Genomic DNA, 15,453 nt, shown 5'->3' on the forward strand with positions numbered 1-15,453 from the left:
TGCAATTTTTTTCAAAACATTACCGTAAACTGCTACGTGTTACAAATTCTTCACATAATTTCAAATTTGTCCTTGCAGCTTATATTTAAAAGGAGATAGTTTCTTTGAAAGAAAGAAAAAAGTAACTTACGGATGCTTTTTGATTTATTTATTTATTTATGCATATTTTACTATTTGTGCAAACTCCAAGTTGAGCATCAACGTGGCCATTCACTGTTAAAAGTCGTAAACATGCTGATCAAAAGCCACAGCGTTTGATGCAATGGTGCGCACATTGTAGTGGCACAGCGCGCGTCGCGCACACACGCACACACTTTTCCCCTCCTTCCTCCGTTCTGCATCATAGCCCTGCTGCTACCATCACGCGTTCACGTAATACTCCGGTGAATAAGCTGACTTGTTGGAAATGCTCTAGGACCTCAGATCTTTCTCTGATATCTCGCTGCCTGCAACCTCAGTGGAATCGCCCAAGGAAAAAAGTGAAGCCGCGTCGGGAAAATACTCCAATATCAGACAAAGCGTTGGATTACGGATTAACAACACCAGTTTACTCCATTGAAGGTAAGTGTGCACAATTTTCGTAATTTGTTTTGCGGTTGCAAAAGCGCCGCTGTCAAAATCGCGTTAAGTGAAGGATGCCGAGGAATGTTCTGCGAGATTTATTTATTCAGCAACTGGTCTTGATCATATCTGATACAGAAAAAAATGATGATGTATGATGATTTGTTTTGAAAACTTTCGTGCCATTAAAACATTTTGGTTGGAATGTCAGACATTCAGAATAAACCTGTGGGGTAGTTTGAGGGTCTGTTCACCTGCAACAACAGACTCCCTTGGCGATGCGCAAAGATTGCGTAAATTTTCATAAACAGACCACAAACGGGCTTGCTATTAAAGTTTTCCTCATTACGAGCACCTCGGCAACTTAATTCACTGTATAAGCTCAAGTCTTGCAAACAGCGCTTTGGGTTTGCATGAGGCACGTCCATCAGGACTGCAGTACTTTTTTGGTTCACATTTTGACAGTCTCACAGTCTCGCAGTGTCCCTGCCTCCGTGTCATTATTTGTCATGATTTCACAGCCAAGGAGCTTGTGATTGCAGCGCTTAAACTGCCACTTCGTACTGTACAGAAGTAAAGGCGATTGCTCTGACGTGTCATTACATTTGCTCAGAAGGAGCACAAAAAGAGAAAGTGCCCATTTTCAGCAGAACCAACCCAATCAGAAAACTATAAATGTATATTCTTGCAGGCACTTCAGTTCTGCGATCTCTTCTCTCAACAGCGGGGCCATGCACTTGGGTCAATCACAAGGCATCAAATAGTGCACAAAAGTTTTTGAAGCCCCACTGCACAGCCGGTTGATTTGATGCAGCTGACAATTGTCTTGGGATACAATGAGAGGGGATCTTGTGTTAGAGCACAGCACTTGCACAGCGTTTATAGAGACAAAATGCTGCAATAGGAAATACTCATGGCTTATTTATGAACGGCAGACATTTAAGAATGAAACACAGTCCAAGCGCATGAAGGATCAATAAAAACAGATACATACACCACACACACACACACACATTCATTACTGAGACTAAAACTGGTTATTTGATAAAGTTGTTTCCTTTTGGTTATGTAACAGATTTTGCACTCAATAGTTATGTTACCTGTGTCATGCTGAATTCCACTGGGCACTTATCCATAGGTAATTAAGATAAAGTGCCTGTCACATAACTGGGGCATCCACCGGTGTATCGGATTAGCACAGTAAAATAAGCCTCACTAGTATAAACTACCATTAGTGTGGTTAATACTATTGAGCATTCACTTATGTTTGAATTCAAGATCTGTTGAAAGGAGTTTCGGTCACATGAAGTGGTCTTGGGCAGTAAAGGAGATGAGTACGAAGGGAGAGCTGTTCTGCACAGACAGTAACATGGTGCATACTGTAGCACTTGGAAACCATGGCAACAAAACAACATCAGAAGAAACTGGTCAGATGAGCCAGTGATGCTTGAGAGAAGAGATGAATGGTGGACGCAATGCATAGCAGATACAAGCACAAAAGATGACTGACTCATATTCATCAAGCTGTTCTCAACCAGAACACTTCTTTGTTTTGTTCCTGACGTTATGACCTTGGAAATTAAGAATAATAAGTATAAGAATACGACGTTTTTATTGTCATTGTCCTCTCTGGTTCGGCAGCAATGAAAATAAAAGCTATATCAGCATGAAGATAAAAACTACAGCAGCAACACATGAGAAAATCTGCAATTAATGCGAGTAAAAAACGCACAGCAGCGCGCAAATTAATGTAAGAGAGTGTAATTAGAAATCCAAATGTGTTCTTTGCATTCGTAAATAAGGAGGGGGGACGTTTAAATCATAAATGAAGCTTTACACGCCATACAATTTGGCTCAAAAATCATCACTACCATCTGCCCCCAGTCATCAAGCAGTTCTCTTTGAAGAGGCTCAGCTGTGGCCAAATCCACAGATCTGGATTTCTGCCACTGCCTCACATGGCTTTGACCAGCAATCCAAATCCAAAATAGCAACATAGGAAGTATTCGTTTATTAAGATGGGCCCTTGTATGAGTTTGTGTTTGTAAAATGCGCAAAAAAAGGAAAAATCACACTTTTTTTTTTTTTACTCTTTAGCCCCTGTCACGTGTAACTTAAGAAGAACTGTGTACCCTCAAAGTGCCTTCAAAAGACACTCGAAAGATTTAGGTTGTTCATAAATATCCTCCTATATGCTAGAGGTTGAACCAACTAGTCGACTAGTCAATTTTACTGCTGTACCATGATGCTTTAAGCAGGAAGTCGACTAGTCGCTGGTAAAGTGCCTCGGAGAAGACAGGTGAGCAGCCCAGTCAGTCGGCTCATCAAGTGTGTGGAAGTCAACGAATATACTATGCATACTCATCTCAAAAGTCATCTGCTAACGCTAACAGAGGAACAATCCAAATCGTCTCAGGGGCAGTCAGTTAACAACTTTACCAAACGCCTGTGTTCAAGCTTCAGTTACCTTGCAGAAAAGCCTCCATTGCTTCCTTTGTGTGAGACGCTACAGTATGTATTCACTGCTGGAAAGCACTACTTTCTATACTGTGTTTTTATGGGTGACGTCATGGACGAGTAGACGTCGACTAGTCTTAACCCTCAAAGAGTGAGGACCGCCCAAAATGTCCTCACTCCGATGGTGTAAAATGCAAACTGGTCCTCAGTAAGACAGCTGTACAAGAATACACACACACACGCGATACATGAATACTTCCCATTGGGTCCTAAAAAAGTGATCTATATGAGCCTCAACAAACTGTACGACTAAGGACGCCTAGTTTTATGAAAATCAGGACACATCATCAGTTTTCCTCTTAGCTGAGGACAGAATGAGGCATCAGCTGTAGTGTTTAAAAGTTAGAAAGCAGTCTAATTTTATTAGGATGAAAAGCTACAGTTGCTATTTAATTAACACTTCTATAAAGTAAAATTTTACAAGCTGAGAACACACTTAGGGCTACATCTACAAAGTTTGTTACATTTTTTTTGCAGCCTGTGTCTCAGTGTGTTGGACTTGAAACTATCATTAAAATATCAATATGAATTGGCAGTATATTTTCTGTCAGACAGCTCTACATTCAGGCTTTTAAAAAATGTGGAATTTTAATTTAGCACCTCTGCTGGGCCAGTCTGGTTTTTTAATGGATGCCAGATCACGGTGCCAGAATGCATCATCCTTCAGCGAAGTTGCGAGTGTCTAAGATATAATAAAAGGCAGTATGATAAACAAAACTTGACACGCTTATTAGGTCATTCTGTTTCATTTTCAAGGTTAGCTGAGCTCTAGACCGCTTACTGTCACTGAAGGAAATGCCAGAACAAGGTCCCGCAATGCAAATTGTCCACGTTTCGTCAAAATCACACCAACGTGTACAGAGCACACATAAGTGATGCATCGTCCCTGAAATCAAAACCAACAGTGTGTGAGAGGTGTTGGAGTTAAGCCTGTTTTATTTAAAATGATCACAGTTTCCTCAGGTTATGTTTGGTTTTGCCGCAACTGCTGGAACACAGTGTAAAGATGCATCATCCGTCCTTTGCTGTTATTCTTCAAAATTAGACCTGTGGTGGGTGTCTGCGATGTCCCCTGTAGATATCACACTTACACATACAGGTGATAAGCACCTCATATTATAGCCTGTTTAATGGTTAATCATTATCCTGATAGATGTAATTTATTTGCCATCTATTGTAGAATGGAGCTCTGGGGTAGTGGTTAGAGATGCAGCTTGGGGCAAGCACCTGACCCCCAAATTGCTCCTCTTCAGCAGCACAACCGCACCCACTACTGTGTGAACGAATGGATCGGTCAAAAAGAAGGACTAAATTTCCCATGTGGGATCAATACAGTATAACTTGTTAATAATTAATATTATTAGTAGTAGTAGTAGTAAGGAGAAACCTGATGAGGTGCCTGCTCTATGACCAAATGTAAGTCTTCAATACTCAAACGTCAGATTACTCAAGTCAGTTTAATATCTGTAACCCCAACTCACATATATTACTCAATCATACGGCAGACTCAGTGTTTATTGCATTAATAAAGCAGTATAGCTTCCATCTAGGACAATTTTCCTCACTGGCAATATCTATGATAACTGGGGCTGCAGCTAGTGGTCTATAAAACAAAACACATTAAGAAGAGCTGCTCATAAACAGATTGTTGTCTTTTTCATTTGAGTTCTCATTGAACTCACTTATTTCATTTGGGTCTTTTTCTCTGAGTTTTAGTTTTACTTTAGCAGCATTTTCTTTTTTAACGTTGATAATTTACCACATTGACATTGTGTGCGTGTTAAAGCCATTATTACTGGAGAACAAAATAATCTAAACTGAAGTTCCACCTTTACGTAATGCACCTGTACACTTTGTGGTACTCTGAAAATCTGTCCGTCAGCTGATGCAGCCCTGCCTTTCCCACAGCTAAGTATCCTTACTGCTGAGCTCGGTCTTAATTTGAAACCGCATTTACATTCCCATTAATGAAGAGCCCTTCATTCATATCTTTCCAGAGGCAAAGATAAAAGACCTCTGATTCAGCAATAGTCAAGAGCCTTATATCTTTTTTTCCTCGTCTTCTGGTGAAGGAGTACCGGCTTTTATCTGAGGGGCCGCTTTGAAAGGAGAAAAACAAGCCCGCGCAAAAATTCAGTCTGACTTATCGTGCTTACTGTTTAGTGTTCGGTGCGGCGTGGTACCGTGAGTCAAGCTTCCGAGAACAGGTGTGATTCACTGTGCGCACTGATGATTGCATTACATGGTCTCACATCGGCCTTGGCCCTTAATTCTATTAGGCGTTCGTAGCATTGTTTGTCTTTTCTGAGGCATAGCTTGTTGGCGTTGAGAAACAGAGGATGCTAAAATGTACTACGAGGCTCGTTCCATGCGAGATTAAGGTCTGTGTGCTCAAAACTCTGGTCATGCATTACTAATTATTATTTGTAGCTTAGTTTTTTTGTTCATGCCACTTTCAACACAAGGATGAATATGATAATATCTGCAGATTGAAACACTTTGCAAAAGTCATTATGCAAGAAAATTGTGCGTCTGTGTCTGTTACTTTAAATGTGCTTCTGGTGGTTTAAATGAGTATTATAACGCAGGACTGAGGCTCGTATTATGAAAATAAATAATTCTGAAACCCAGACAGTGCAGTTGTATGAATCTAGGTGAGAGCCAGAAAACACTAATGGTGCGCCTGAGTATTGTTCTTACAGGATTCATGCAGGGGATGTGATTTAGCTGAAGCATTTCTCCCAAATGCTCGTCATTTTCCAGACTAATGGTGAACTGGCAGCTCCCTCCCACTTTAGGACTGCACTGCGAACAGGCAAATGGTAAACTGGATATTGGAATTGTTTGGGTCCGGGCTCTGCAGTAAGAGCTCACCTCAGGGAAACATCTTCTGCACTTGTGAAAAACAAGCTTGAGTAAAAAAAAAAAACAACAACATTGTCTGGGATGGGGGGATGGTCTTAAATAATGAAATAAATGTCTGAATAGAAAAAAAAAATCCTTTGGCTACTAGAAAGCAAGTGGTGGGTGAGTTATAGTAGAAAAGTGTATATGAAAAACACAAATTTCAATCATTAAAGGTAAATTAAGTTTGTTAAAAAGCGTGTCTTATGAGGCCATCAGATACCTTTACAGTGACATGTTGACCCATCTCAGAGCCAGAGCTGCCCGGACGTAGCTTCAGTGTAAAGGTCTGCATTAAAATGGATGATTATGATTATTTTCTTGCCTGGCTGAATGCGAATCAAAAGGCAATAAATTAATAAAGACGCTGGAGAACAGACCTGCTTTAGTTATAAGTATCATCTCCGCAGCGGAGCTCTGTGGAGACTGCATTACAACGCAGCAATGAGCTCCCTTGTGGACGGTAGCGCACTCGTGCACGGCCGTGCTGTCTTCAACTCAACGTTCTTTTGAATTACAATAAACCGCTACATTAAGTGCAATGACAAGCCATCCTGGGAAGGAAAAGAAAACCTCGCCCAGGTTTTATTTTTACACTGTAAGCTCACACTCAGTTGTACTATATAGATATTGCCGGATGCTACAGCCGGGTGAAATCTCTGCCTCTGGTCTTGACTGAGGCTACAGACAACAACTCAGTCAAAATTTCTGAACTCCCACTCTTCTGGCTGCCACTTCCACTGAAAGACCAGCCAAAAAAAGAAAGAAAGAAAGAAAGAAAGAAAGATAAAGTCTGCTTTCCCTACATGTATCCTAAGTCACCTGTAATTTTGCAGCCAACTGTGAACCTGCATATCAACTCGGGTCATTTAAATCTATATGTAATTATATTACCTATAATTGAGTTAGGTTGCTGTTAATTGCTCCCAAAGGGTCATCCGGTAAATACTGTAAGTGCGAGTGTCTCTTAAAAAAGTCGATATTTAATTCAAAACGACGCTAAGCACAAAACCAGGCAACCAAGATGCTCTGAAAAACATGTTACAGCAAATATTCCAGCGTTAGATCACCCCATGTCCGTGATAGTTTTCCAGTTTTTTTTTTTTTTTGTATAATAAAAAAATAAATAAAAAAGCTGTGGGGTTATGTAGCCAGGCTGTGAAACTGGCATCAAAATGTGTTAAAGGACTTCATGTGGGTGAATTTCAGTTATGGGTCGTTTTGTCGCCTACAGCGAGAAATATTATGTGTTTCTTCGGTCAGAGGAGGATATAAGGATGCACGTCGGGAAATAAGATGATTTAACTGATAGGTGATATGAATTTGTCAGCTGTTTTGTCCGGCAGTTTAACATCTCTGACACGTACAGCCAGTCTGTTGTGGGAAATCAATCGCAGAGCAGAAAAGCGTGCTTTTGCGGATTAGTATTTCCGTTTGATTTTTTTTTTTTTATTATTATTATTATTTTAAATTTTTTTTTTACAGCTGATACCTAAACTGTAGGTACTTTGAAAGGAAACAAGATCATGATAAAACAGAGGAGCAGCTGAGGATTTTTTTTTTAGATTTTGATTCTTAGGGGTAACACAAGGTATTAATAACTGAGTAATTAAAGGTGAACATACCTTTAAGTATCCGTTAGAACTGAACTACTTGTTTTATACCAGAAAAATTACCTTGCAAATCACATCTGTGGTGTACCTTATTTAGTTAACCATAAGTAGATCTTAAATTAATTTAACAGAATCATATTGTGATGGTTAGACTCTCTATTATAAAGCAAGCATCGGGCTGCTTGTGGAAAAGCCGTCTAGCTTGCACAGCATATTAATCACGGTATCAAGTATGTGATAATGTACTGCCACTGAATAGGTTTATTTATTTTTTTGCTTTGCTTCGAAAAAGAAAAGGGTTACATTTTCAAACATTTTCTCCCACATTAACTTTAAAAGAGTGAATGTGAACACTGTGGACTGGTCTAAAGGATACTGTGCTGTGCATGTCATCATAACTGCGGGCAGCTACGCCTTCATCGTTTACCGATTTCCTAACACAAAACCCATTTATTCTTATCCCTCCAGAGCTGGCAAGTTAATGGCTTTTTTTTTTTTTTTTTTTAACTTTCAAGAGTCTTTTAATAAAGGAAAAAAAGGCGACAAAAGTCAGGGCTACAGCGCGGGGTCAAGCCCATGTGAATATCCTTTACTATAGAAAACAGACAAACTGCTGCTGCAGTATAGGGCTGACTCACTGCAGAGTGAAAATGAAAAGGCTTGCGCACGCATACTGAAGTGGACTATGCTATTGAAAATGTTATGTTGTGTTCTTCTTGTGATAATTTGCAATAATTTGCACCCACAAGCTCAGTTACACTCACGTATGCTCAGATGGGTGGCCAAAAAAGGCTCCTGAGAAAGAGTCCAAACTGCTCCCTATAAATGTGTGCATTGGGTTACTGCATTTTACTTTGCATTTTGTTTTGAGTGCATCAGTGAGGAGCAGTACCTACCATTTCTAATAGTGTCATAATAAAACAGGTTATCTGGTGCAGTTTTTACAAAACCTTTGCAGCCATATTGTTTTATGACATTAAGTAATGAGTCTGAAACTATAGATTAGGCTTCTTACTGTGCAGATTTTTGTCAAACTATGTACCACACAGGTAACATGTTGCACGCTGTTGACAGGCTGTGTTGTGGCAGGAACATCCCTGGCTAGGGCACGAGCTGCCATGCCATTTGGTTGTCTGACACTCGGGGAGAAGAAGGAATACAACAGTCCCTCAGAGGTGGCCGACAAGTATGACCTCGGACAGATCGTCAAATCGTGAGTGGACCTGTGTTGTAATGAGCTCTGACGAGCGTGTGGAGATTCTTCAAGGCTTTTCACTCTAAGCATGACGCATGTCCGCTCTCTCTCGTCTCACTCGCAGGGAGGAGTTTTGCGAGATATTCCGGGCGAAGGACAGGAACACCTTGAAAATGTACACATGTAAAAAGTTCCACAAAAAGGATGGAAGGAAAGTGAGGAAAGCTGCCAAGAATGAGATAATGATCTTGAAGATGTAAGTAAACTGTTATAGGCTCCTTATTGTAGAGCTTGCAAGTCTGAGATGCTGTCGAGCCAAAGACAAAAAGCAAATGTTTGGATACAAATACGAGCGATACACAATAATAGTGCACAAGGTAAGGTTCTTGTACTATCATGGAGGCTTTACCGTACAACTTAACTGTGCTGGCTATGCTAAAAAATGAAGTTTTTGTGTTTCATACTTTTTTAAAGGACAAGTCAACAAAACTGATGAACAGGTCCTTCTAATAAGTATTGATTTCATTGCCAAATAGAGCTTTACTGTTGTCTGAAAACTGTCAAAAACATGTCACTGAGCTGTGCCAGCGCACTAGATGATGGGACATTATCATAAACATGAGGGCTGCGGTTTATTATCAGCCATAAACTGCTGTAGTAAATATTCATTAGCTCACCAACTGAAAAAAGTCCCCAAAAAATACATCTTTTACCCTTGTTTGACTGACATTTCCTGAAAACCGCAGCGTCCATCTGTCTAGAGGGAGCAGGGGGGCTGGAGCCTATCCCAGCTGTCATTGAGCGAGAGGCGGGGTACACCCTGGACAGGTCGCCAGGCTATCGCAGGGCTAACACAGAGAGACAGACAACCGGCCAATTTAGGAAGCCGGAGTACCCGGAGAGAACCCGCGCAGACACAGGGAGAACATGCAAACTCCACACAGAAAGGCCCAGATGGAATCGAACCCAGAGCCTACTTGCTGTGAGGCTTCAGTGCTAACCACCACAGACTTGGATAATCACAGTATTGAGTAACGTGACCAAACACATTTTTATTGTCAGTCTTTTCATTGCATTTGCTGACACTGGATATCACCAGCTTTTTCCATTACAACTTAGGTCTGTAAAACGAGACTGGATCAACACAGTAGCCTAATGTTGGGTATATCCACGATCTTGCAAATTCATTGTTGCATCAGTACATTCAAACTCACACCAAGAATGACAAACAACAAAGGCTGACACCACCAAAAAAAAAAAAGGAAAAGAAATTATAATGGCAATCAACGTGCAGGCTTGAATTTAATTAAACCGTGTAATAATTTGGTGATGATTATTTATGAAGACTGAAACCACAAGTTATAATTAATTATAATGATCTCCAGTGACTCATGGACTGAATAAACAGGATTTTTCAGACTGAGCGATGCCATGATTTTTCTTATCCGTCATGAATATGGAGATAACAATGTGGCCTTATTCTACTTGTTCACTGTTTTATTACTCAACCGTACTTATATTCCTCACCCTGAATTTCCCCTTTACTTTTACTCTTCTTCTTTTCCTGCTTTCCAAAGGATAAAACATCATAACATCCTTCAGCTGGTTGATGCCTTTGAAACTAAGAAAGAATACTTCCTTTTTCTGGAGCTGTGAGTACAGAGATACATTTCGGCACAGCCCGGCGTGCAGCGTATTTACTATCGGAGAGCTAATGCTTTATTCAGAATGTGATTTTATTCCTTGTTTGCAATGCTGTCATGACATGCGACGTGTGTTAAATCTGGACGTCTTGTCTTGCCAGCGCTACGGGCAGAGAGGTCTTTGACTGGATCTTAGATCAAGGCTACTACTCGGAGAGGGACACCAGCAACGTTATGAGGCAGGTGTTGGAAGCTGTGGCTTACCTGCACTCTCTGAAAATCGTGCACAGGAACCTTAAGGTACAATGCGCTGCTGACACCTAGTGAAACACAGATGAATTTCACTACAGGCCAAACAAATCACTGTGTGCACAAATGCACTTGTAATATATTTGCTTTCAGGTTTAATAAACCTGTCTGAATTTACTCATGCAGCTGGAGAACCTGGTGTACTTTAATCGGTTGAAGCACTCCAAAATTGTTATCAGTGACTTCCAGTTGGCAAAACTGGAAAATGGACTCATTAAGGACCCATGTGGCACTCCTGAATATCTTGGTGAGGGACATTACACGTGCCTTAAGATCCATAAAACAAGTTAAATTTTTATAGACATTTAAACTACCAATAGAAACAGCCCGTTATAATTGAGTATAACCTGTTTTTGCTGCTAGCTCCTGAGGTTGTCGGGAGGCAGAGATATGGACGGCCTGTGGACTGTTGGGCCATAGGTGTCATCATGTATATACTGTAAGTGCCCAGCAATGTTCTCACTAGTGTATTATAGTTTATTACCTGAAGTTTTAAGAAAAATCTTGTTTTTTTTTTTCAACTCAACGCTAGTTTGTCTGGGAATCCTCCTTTCTACGACGACGCTGATGAAGATGACTCCGACAATCGTGATAAGAACCTCTTCCTAAAGATTCTGTCAGGAGACTATGAATTTGACTCCCCATACTGGGATGATATTTCAGATTCTGGTGAGAGATAATCACTTCATGGATGTCAGTGTGTCTGCAACAGGGTTGCCAGAAATAATGTGTTCAAGATCTAAATAAAGAAAATTAACTGGCATTTCTGTTTTCTTGTGTTTTACAGCCAAAAACTTAGTGGCATCTTTGATGGAAGTGGACCAAGACCAGCGACTGACTGCGCAGGAAGCTATAGCTCATGAATGGTACAAAAAAAAGGTTAACTAAACAAATCAAATATACGCCGATCAGGCATAACATTATGATTACCTTCCTTGTGCCTTCAAAACAGTTCTGACTCAGTCAGGCTGCATCCTACTGGAGATGGCTGCTGCCATCAAGGAGTGTCATTGCTATGGGGTGGGGGTGCCTGGTCTGGTCTAGATGGGTGCTACATGTACAAGTAACATCCACATGAATTCCAGGTCTAAAAGTTTCCCAGCAGAACATTGCATTGCCACTAGATGGTCAGTGTTGTGGCTGATCGGTGTAAATGGTCCAGCTAACACAGCTGGAATTATGAACCTTGTTATATAGGTGCCACAGATATAACAATGTGCTGGGGAAAATATCAGTTTTGTTCCTTCTTTCAGGATCTCTGGAAATGCAGCCTCAGACAAGAACATCAAGGATGGTGTTTGCGCACAGATCGAAAAGAACTTTGCCAAAGCTAAGTGGAAGGTACTACCTCTCATATATTAATTATTTCTTGCTCATAAATAATTATTTATCACACATATTGGAAAAAATATAATATGTTATGTTCAGTGGTAGCTCCTGCTAAATCTCTCAGTGGGGATCATTGTTTCAGCGATGTCTTATGTGACCCGTTCAGTGAGTGAATTAACAGCTGGCAAACTAGTCATACCACTTTTAACCACTAGGTGGCAACACAAAACACATAGTTCTCCTTCTCTACAAACTATTTTTGATGACGGCTACATACTGACATTGCCAGCTTCAGTGATGAGTTTGGCTCCACAATGAAATGACATTACACAGTGATCATGAATGGATGATTGTTGTTATTCAGTTTAGCAGCTACAACTACGATAGTGTAGTAGCTAACATTAATGAAAAATAAATTGAATCCCCACAGTGTTTTGGTTCAGTAAATCAGATTTCATTTAAGGCACGGCAAATGCAGAATAAAGAACATAGGCACTGGGGTTGATATTGACAGTTCAACCTCTTCACGTACACGAACTGCAGTGTAATAAATCACATCATCATTTAAATGGTATTACTCACTTATATTGAAATGCCGCTCATTTTTCAAAGCAGCAGATGGCTCAGTTACCCTCCGATTAAAGTCATGTTCCTGACTCGTTCCTTCTCTATAGCCAGTGCATCCAGGCGTTCCTGACCCACATTATTTAGATCTTGTTTAGTTAAAATAAAATAAAATAAAGGTTCAGTGTAGCAAGGTGGCCCCTTGTCGCCCCAGTGAAGAAACCCACTGTGCCGCGTTTCCAAACTGGAGGATTGCGTCAGTGTCTATTTAAAATATTCGGTAACACTTTACTTGACAGTGTCGTCATAAGAGTGACATGACACTGTCAGCTGTCATGACAAAGACATCCTCTGGTAATGTCATCCTGTTTAATACCAAGTTATCTTAATAAGGACACTCCAAACAAATTTAATGTCAGGTTGTCATGACAAAGACATCCTCTGGTAATGTCGTCCTGTTTAATGCCAAGTTATCTTAATAAGGACACTCCAAACAAATTTAATGTCAGGTTGTCATGACAAAGACATCCTCTGGTAATGTCATCCTGGTTAATGTCAAGTTGTCATTACAAAGACGTCCCAAACATATTTAATGTCAAGTTGTCATGACCAAGACAACTTCTGGTAATGTCACTTTGATTAATGTCAAATTGTCATAATCGAGACAACCCAAGCAATGTCAACTTGTCATAACAAAAACCGAATGACACTTAATGACAGAGGTCATAAACGTTTATGACATGTTTATAAAGTTTATGACACTTTTATGACAGTGTCATGTCATAGTTATGACAGTGTCATGTCACTCTTATGACAACACTGTCAAGTAAAGTGTTACCATATATTCTGGATATACTTTGCTTATAAATTATTGTGCCTTGCCATATGAACCCTCCCTTTATTTGCCCCTTCTCATGTTATATATATATAACTCCAATGGCTTCCATTTGACTTCATTACTGCTAAAATACTGCTTAATGTGGACATATTTTTACTACTCACAGAAAGCTGTTAGGGTGACCACCCTCATGAAAAGACTTCGAGCACCTGAGCAGGGTGATTCTGGGGCCTCCAATCTTGCTGCAGGCGCTGCAACTGACCCCAACGCACCCAGTGCTCCTCCAGCAGGCGCCAGCGACGGTGGAGCTGGCAACATAAAAGATGGTCTTAATGAAAAGGCTTCTGACACACAGACTGCAACCGTCTCCGCGCCCAGCGCAGCCAGACAGGAGGAGCAGCAACAGGCTCGGTGCAACGGTGACGTTCCCCAAATGTTACCACAAAGAAAAGGAGACTAGGCTTCAATCAAGTACAAGAAAAGGAATTTTGCCAACTAACTAACAAGCACATGTGCAGTACAGCCAGTAAATCTGGCATCATGATTCCGTGTCCGTGCTGTCAGAATTACTCCTCATGCATTTCATCTTTTTGCCTTCTGTATTGATTGGTCTATAGAGTAGTGTTCTCCACTCTTCCTCGTTCTTGTTATTTTTCTGTACAAGTCCCTTTAAAGATTGTTGCAACGTAGCTCTTCTGTTGTTTTCCTTTTCCCTGAAAACTGTAAAAAGTCAGTGTAATTTGGTGAAATCTACTCACTTTTATTCATCAGCTCATTGTATATAGATGTATTTGTCTGTTTCGACAGATTGCTACTTTTTAGCTTCTGAGTTCTTGTCTTGTGACTTAAAATTATGAGTTGAAAGATTTAGTGATTAAGGTTTATTTAAAAATAAAAATATACAAATTTATGAGAATACTTTCCAGCTTATTTGAGTTAACTCGGGAAGTGAACACATTTATACAAAGAGGCAAACTTGTCGTGTACATATCTTGAACAGACGAATATTAAAGAATCAAAGGTAGATTTTTTTTAAGAGATTTCAAAACTGCGCAATTTAATTTGTGTGACACTTCAATGAATGTCCATGAAAATGTTTTTATAGTGAAAGACTACACTTAAAAAGATACAGCGGATTCAACCTGACACCGTGACTATTGTCAGTGTCGTACAACTTTAAACAACTTAGAATTTTAAGGCAACAAGAAAGCATATTTTTAAGTTAAAGTGCCTTAATATTTGTTGCAGTCATGTACTAAAATGTTTCAAGAGGAACAGCTTGATTATAACGTACTGATTACAGACTTCAGTGAAATATTTTAGCTGTTTTATTTGCTCCTATGTTTAGAGTCTTAAGCTGCCGTATTGATACACTTGTTCTGTCCTCTTTCACCTTTAAAACACAGAGAACTAGATCTAGAGCATTTTATGTAGAGTGATGTTTTAGCCGTTGTTGTGTTGTAACCTGTAAGTAGTAAACTCAAAGTTTATAGCCGAGTCCATCTACTGTATGATTATGTATATTTACATTGTATGTGTATATGTGTGTATTTTTTTATTTACTTGTATTTAGCGACATTTAGCGGCGCTAACGGGTTGCTACAATGCTTGTGAATGAATAAAATGAGCAATACTAATATTGTTGAAACTGCGATGTTGTTTTTTTAGCAGTTGTCCCTCTATCATAGTCTTAATATGTTCGATTAATTCGCCACCCATCCCTAAAAGCAAATTTTATCCACTTCATTTGGTCAAAATCTACTAATAAACTTTCATTTCATTATGTTTTTCCTAATTGGTAGTCAACACAGAGGAGACAAGTGACATTTGAGTGCTTTTATCAGAACAAAATCAACATGTAAGCAGCATTACCAAAACATATTTGCAATTGTTAATAATCAATGCAGAAAATGAACAATGATTTTGACATTGGCAAAAATGGCATAATAATTTAAGGGAAATTAGATGATTTACAGGGTG

The 15,453-nt window shown here is 39.8% G+C and overlaps 1 protein-coding gene across 1 annotated transcript; it reads left to right on the forward strand.

Annotated features, from left to right (window-relative positions):
* The first annotated feature begins 8,574 nt into the window (after nt 1-8,574).
* Nucleotides 8,575-14,250, forward strand: LOC311487538 (caM kinase-like vesicle-associated protein). The gene is made up of 10 exons (XM_084543845.1): nt 8,575-8,808; nt 8,915-9,046; nt 10,368-10,442; nt 10,595-10,733; nt 10,869-10,989; nt 11,106-11,181; nt 11,275-11,411; nt 11,530-11,608; nt 11,996-12,083; nt 13,640-14,250. The coding sequence occupies exons 1-10, from the start codon at nt 8,714-8,716 to the stop codon at nt 13,931-13,933; spliced, it is 1,236 nt and encodes a 411-aa protein (XP_084399971.1). The 5' UTR covers nt 8,575-8,713; the 3' UTR covers nt 13,934-14,250.
* The last annotated feature ends 1,203 nt before the right edge of the window (nt 14,251-15,453 follow it).

Source organism: Chelon labrosus (genome assembly GCF_963514085.1).
Source record: "Chelon labrosus genome assembly, chromosome: 4".
Taxonomy (NCBI): Eukaryota; Metazoa; Chordata; class Actinopteri; order Mugiliformes; family Mugilidae; genus Chelon; species Chelon labrosus.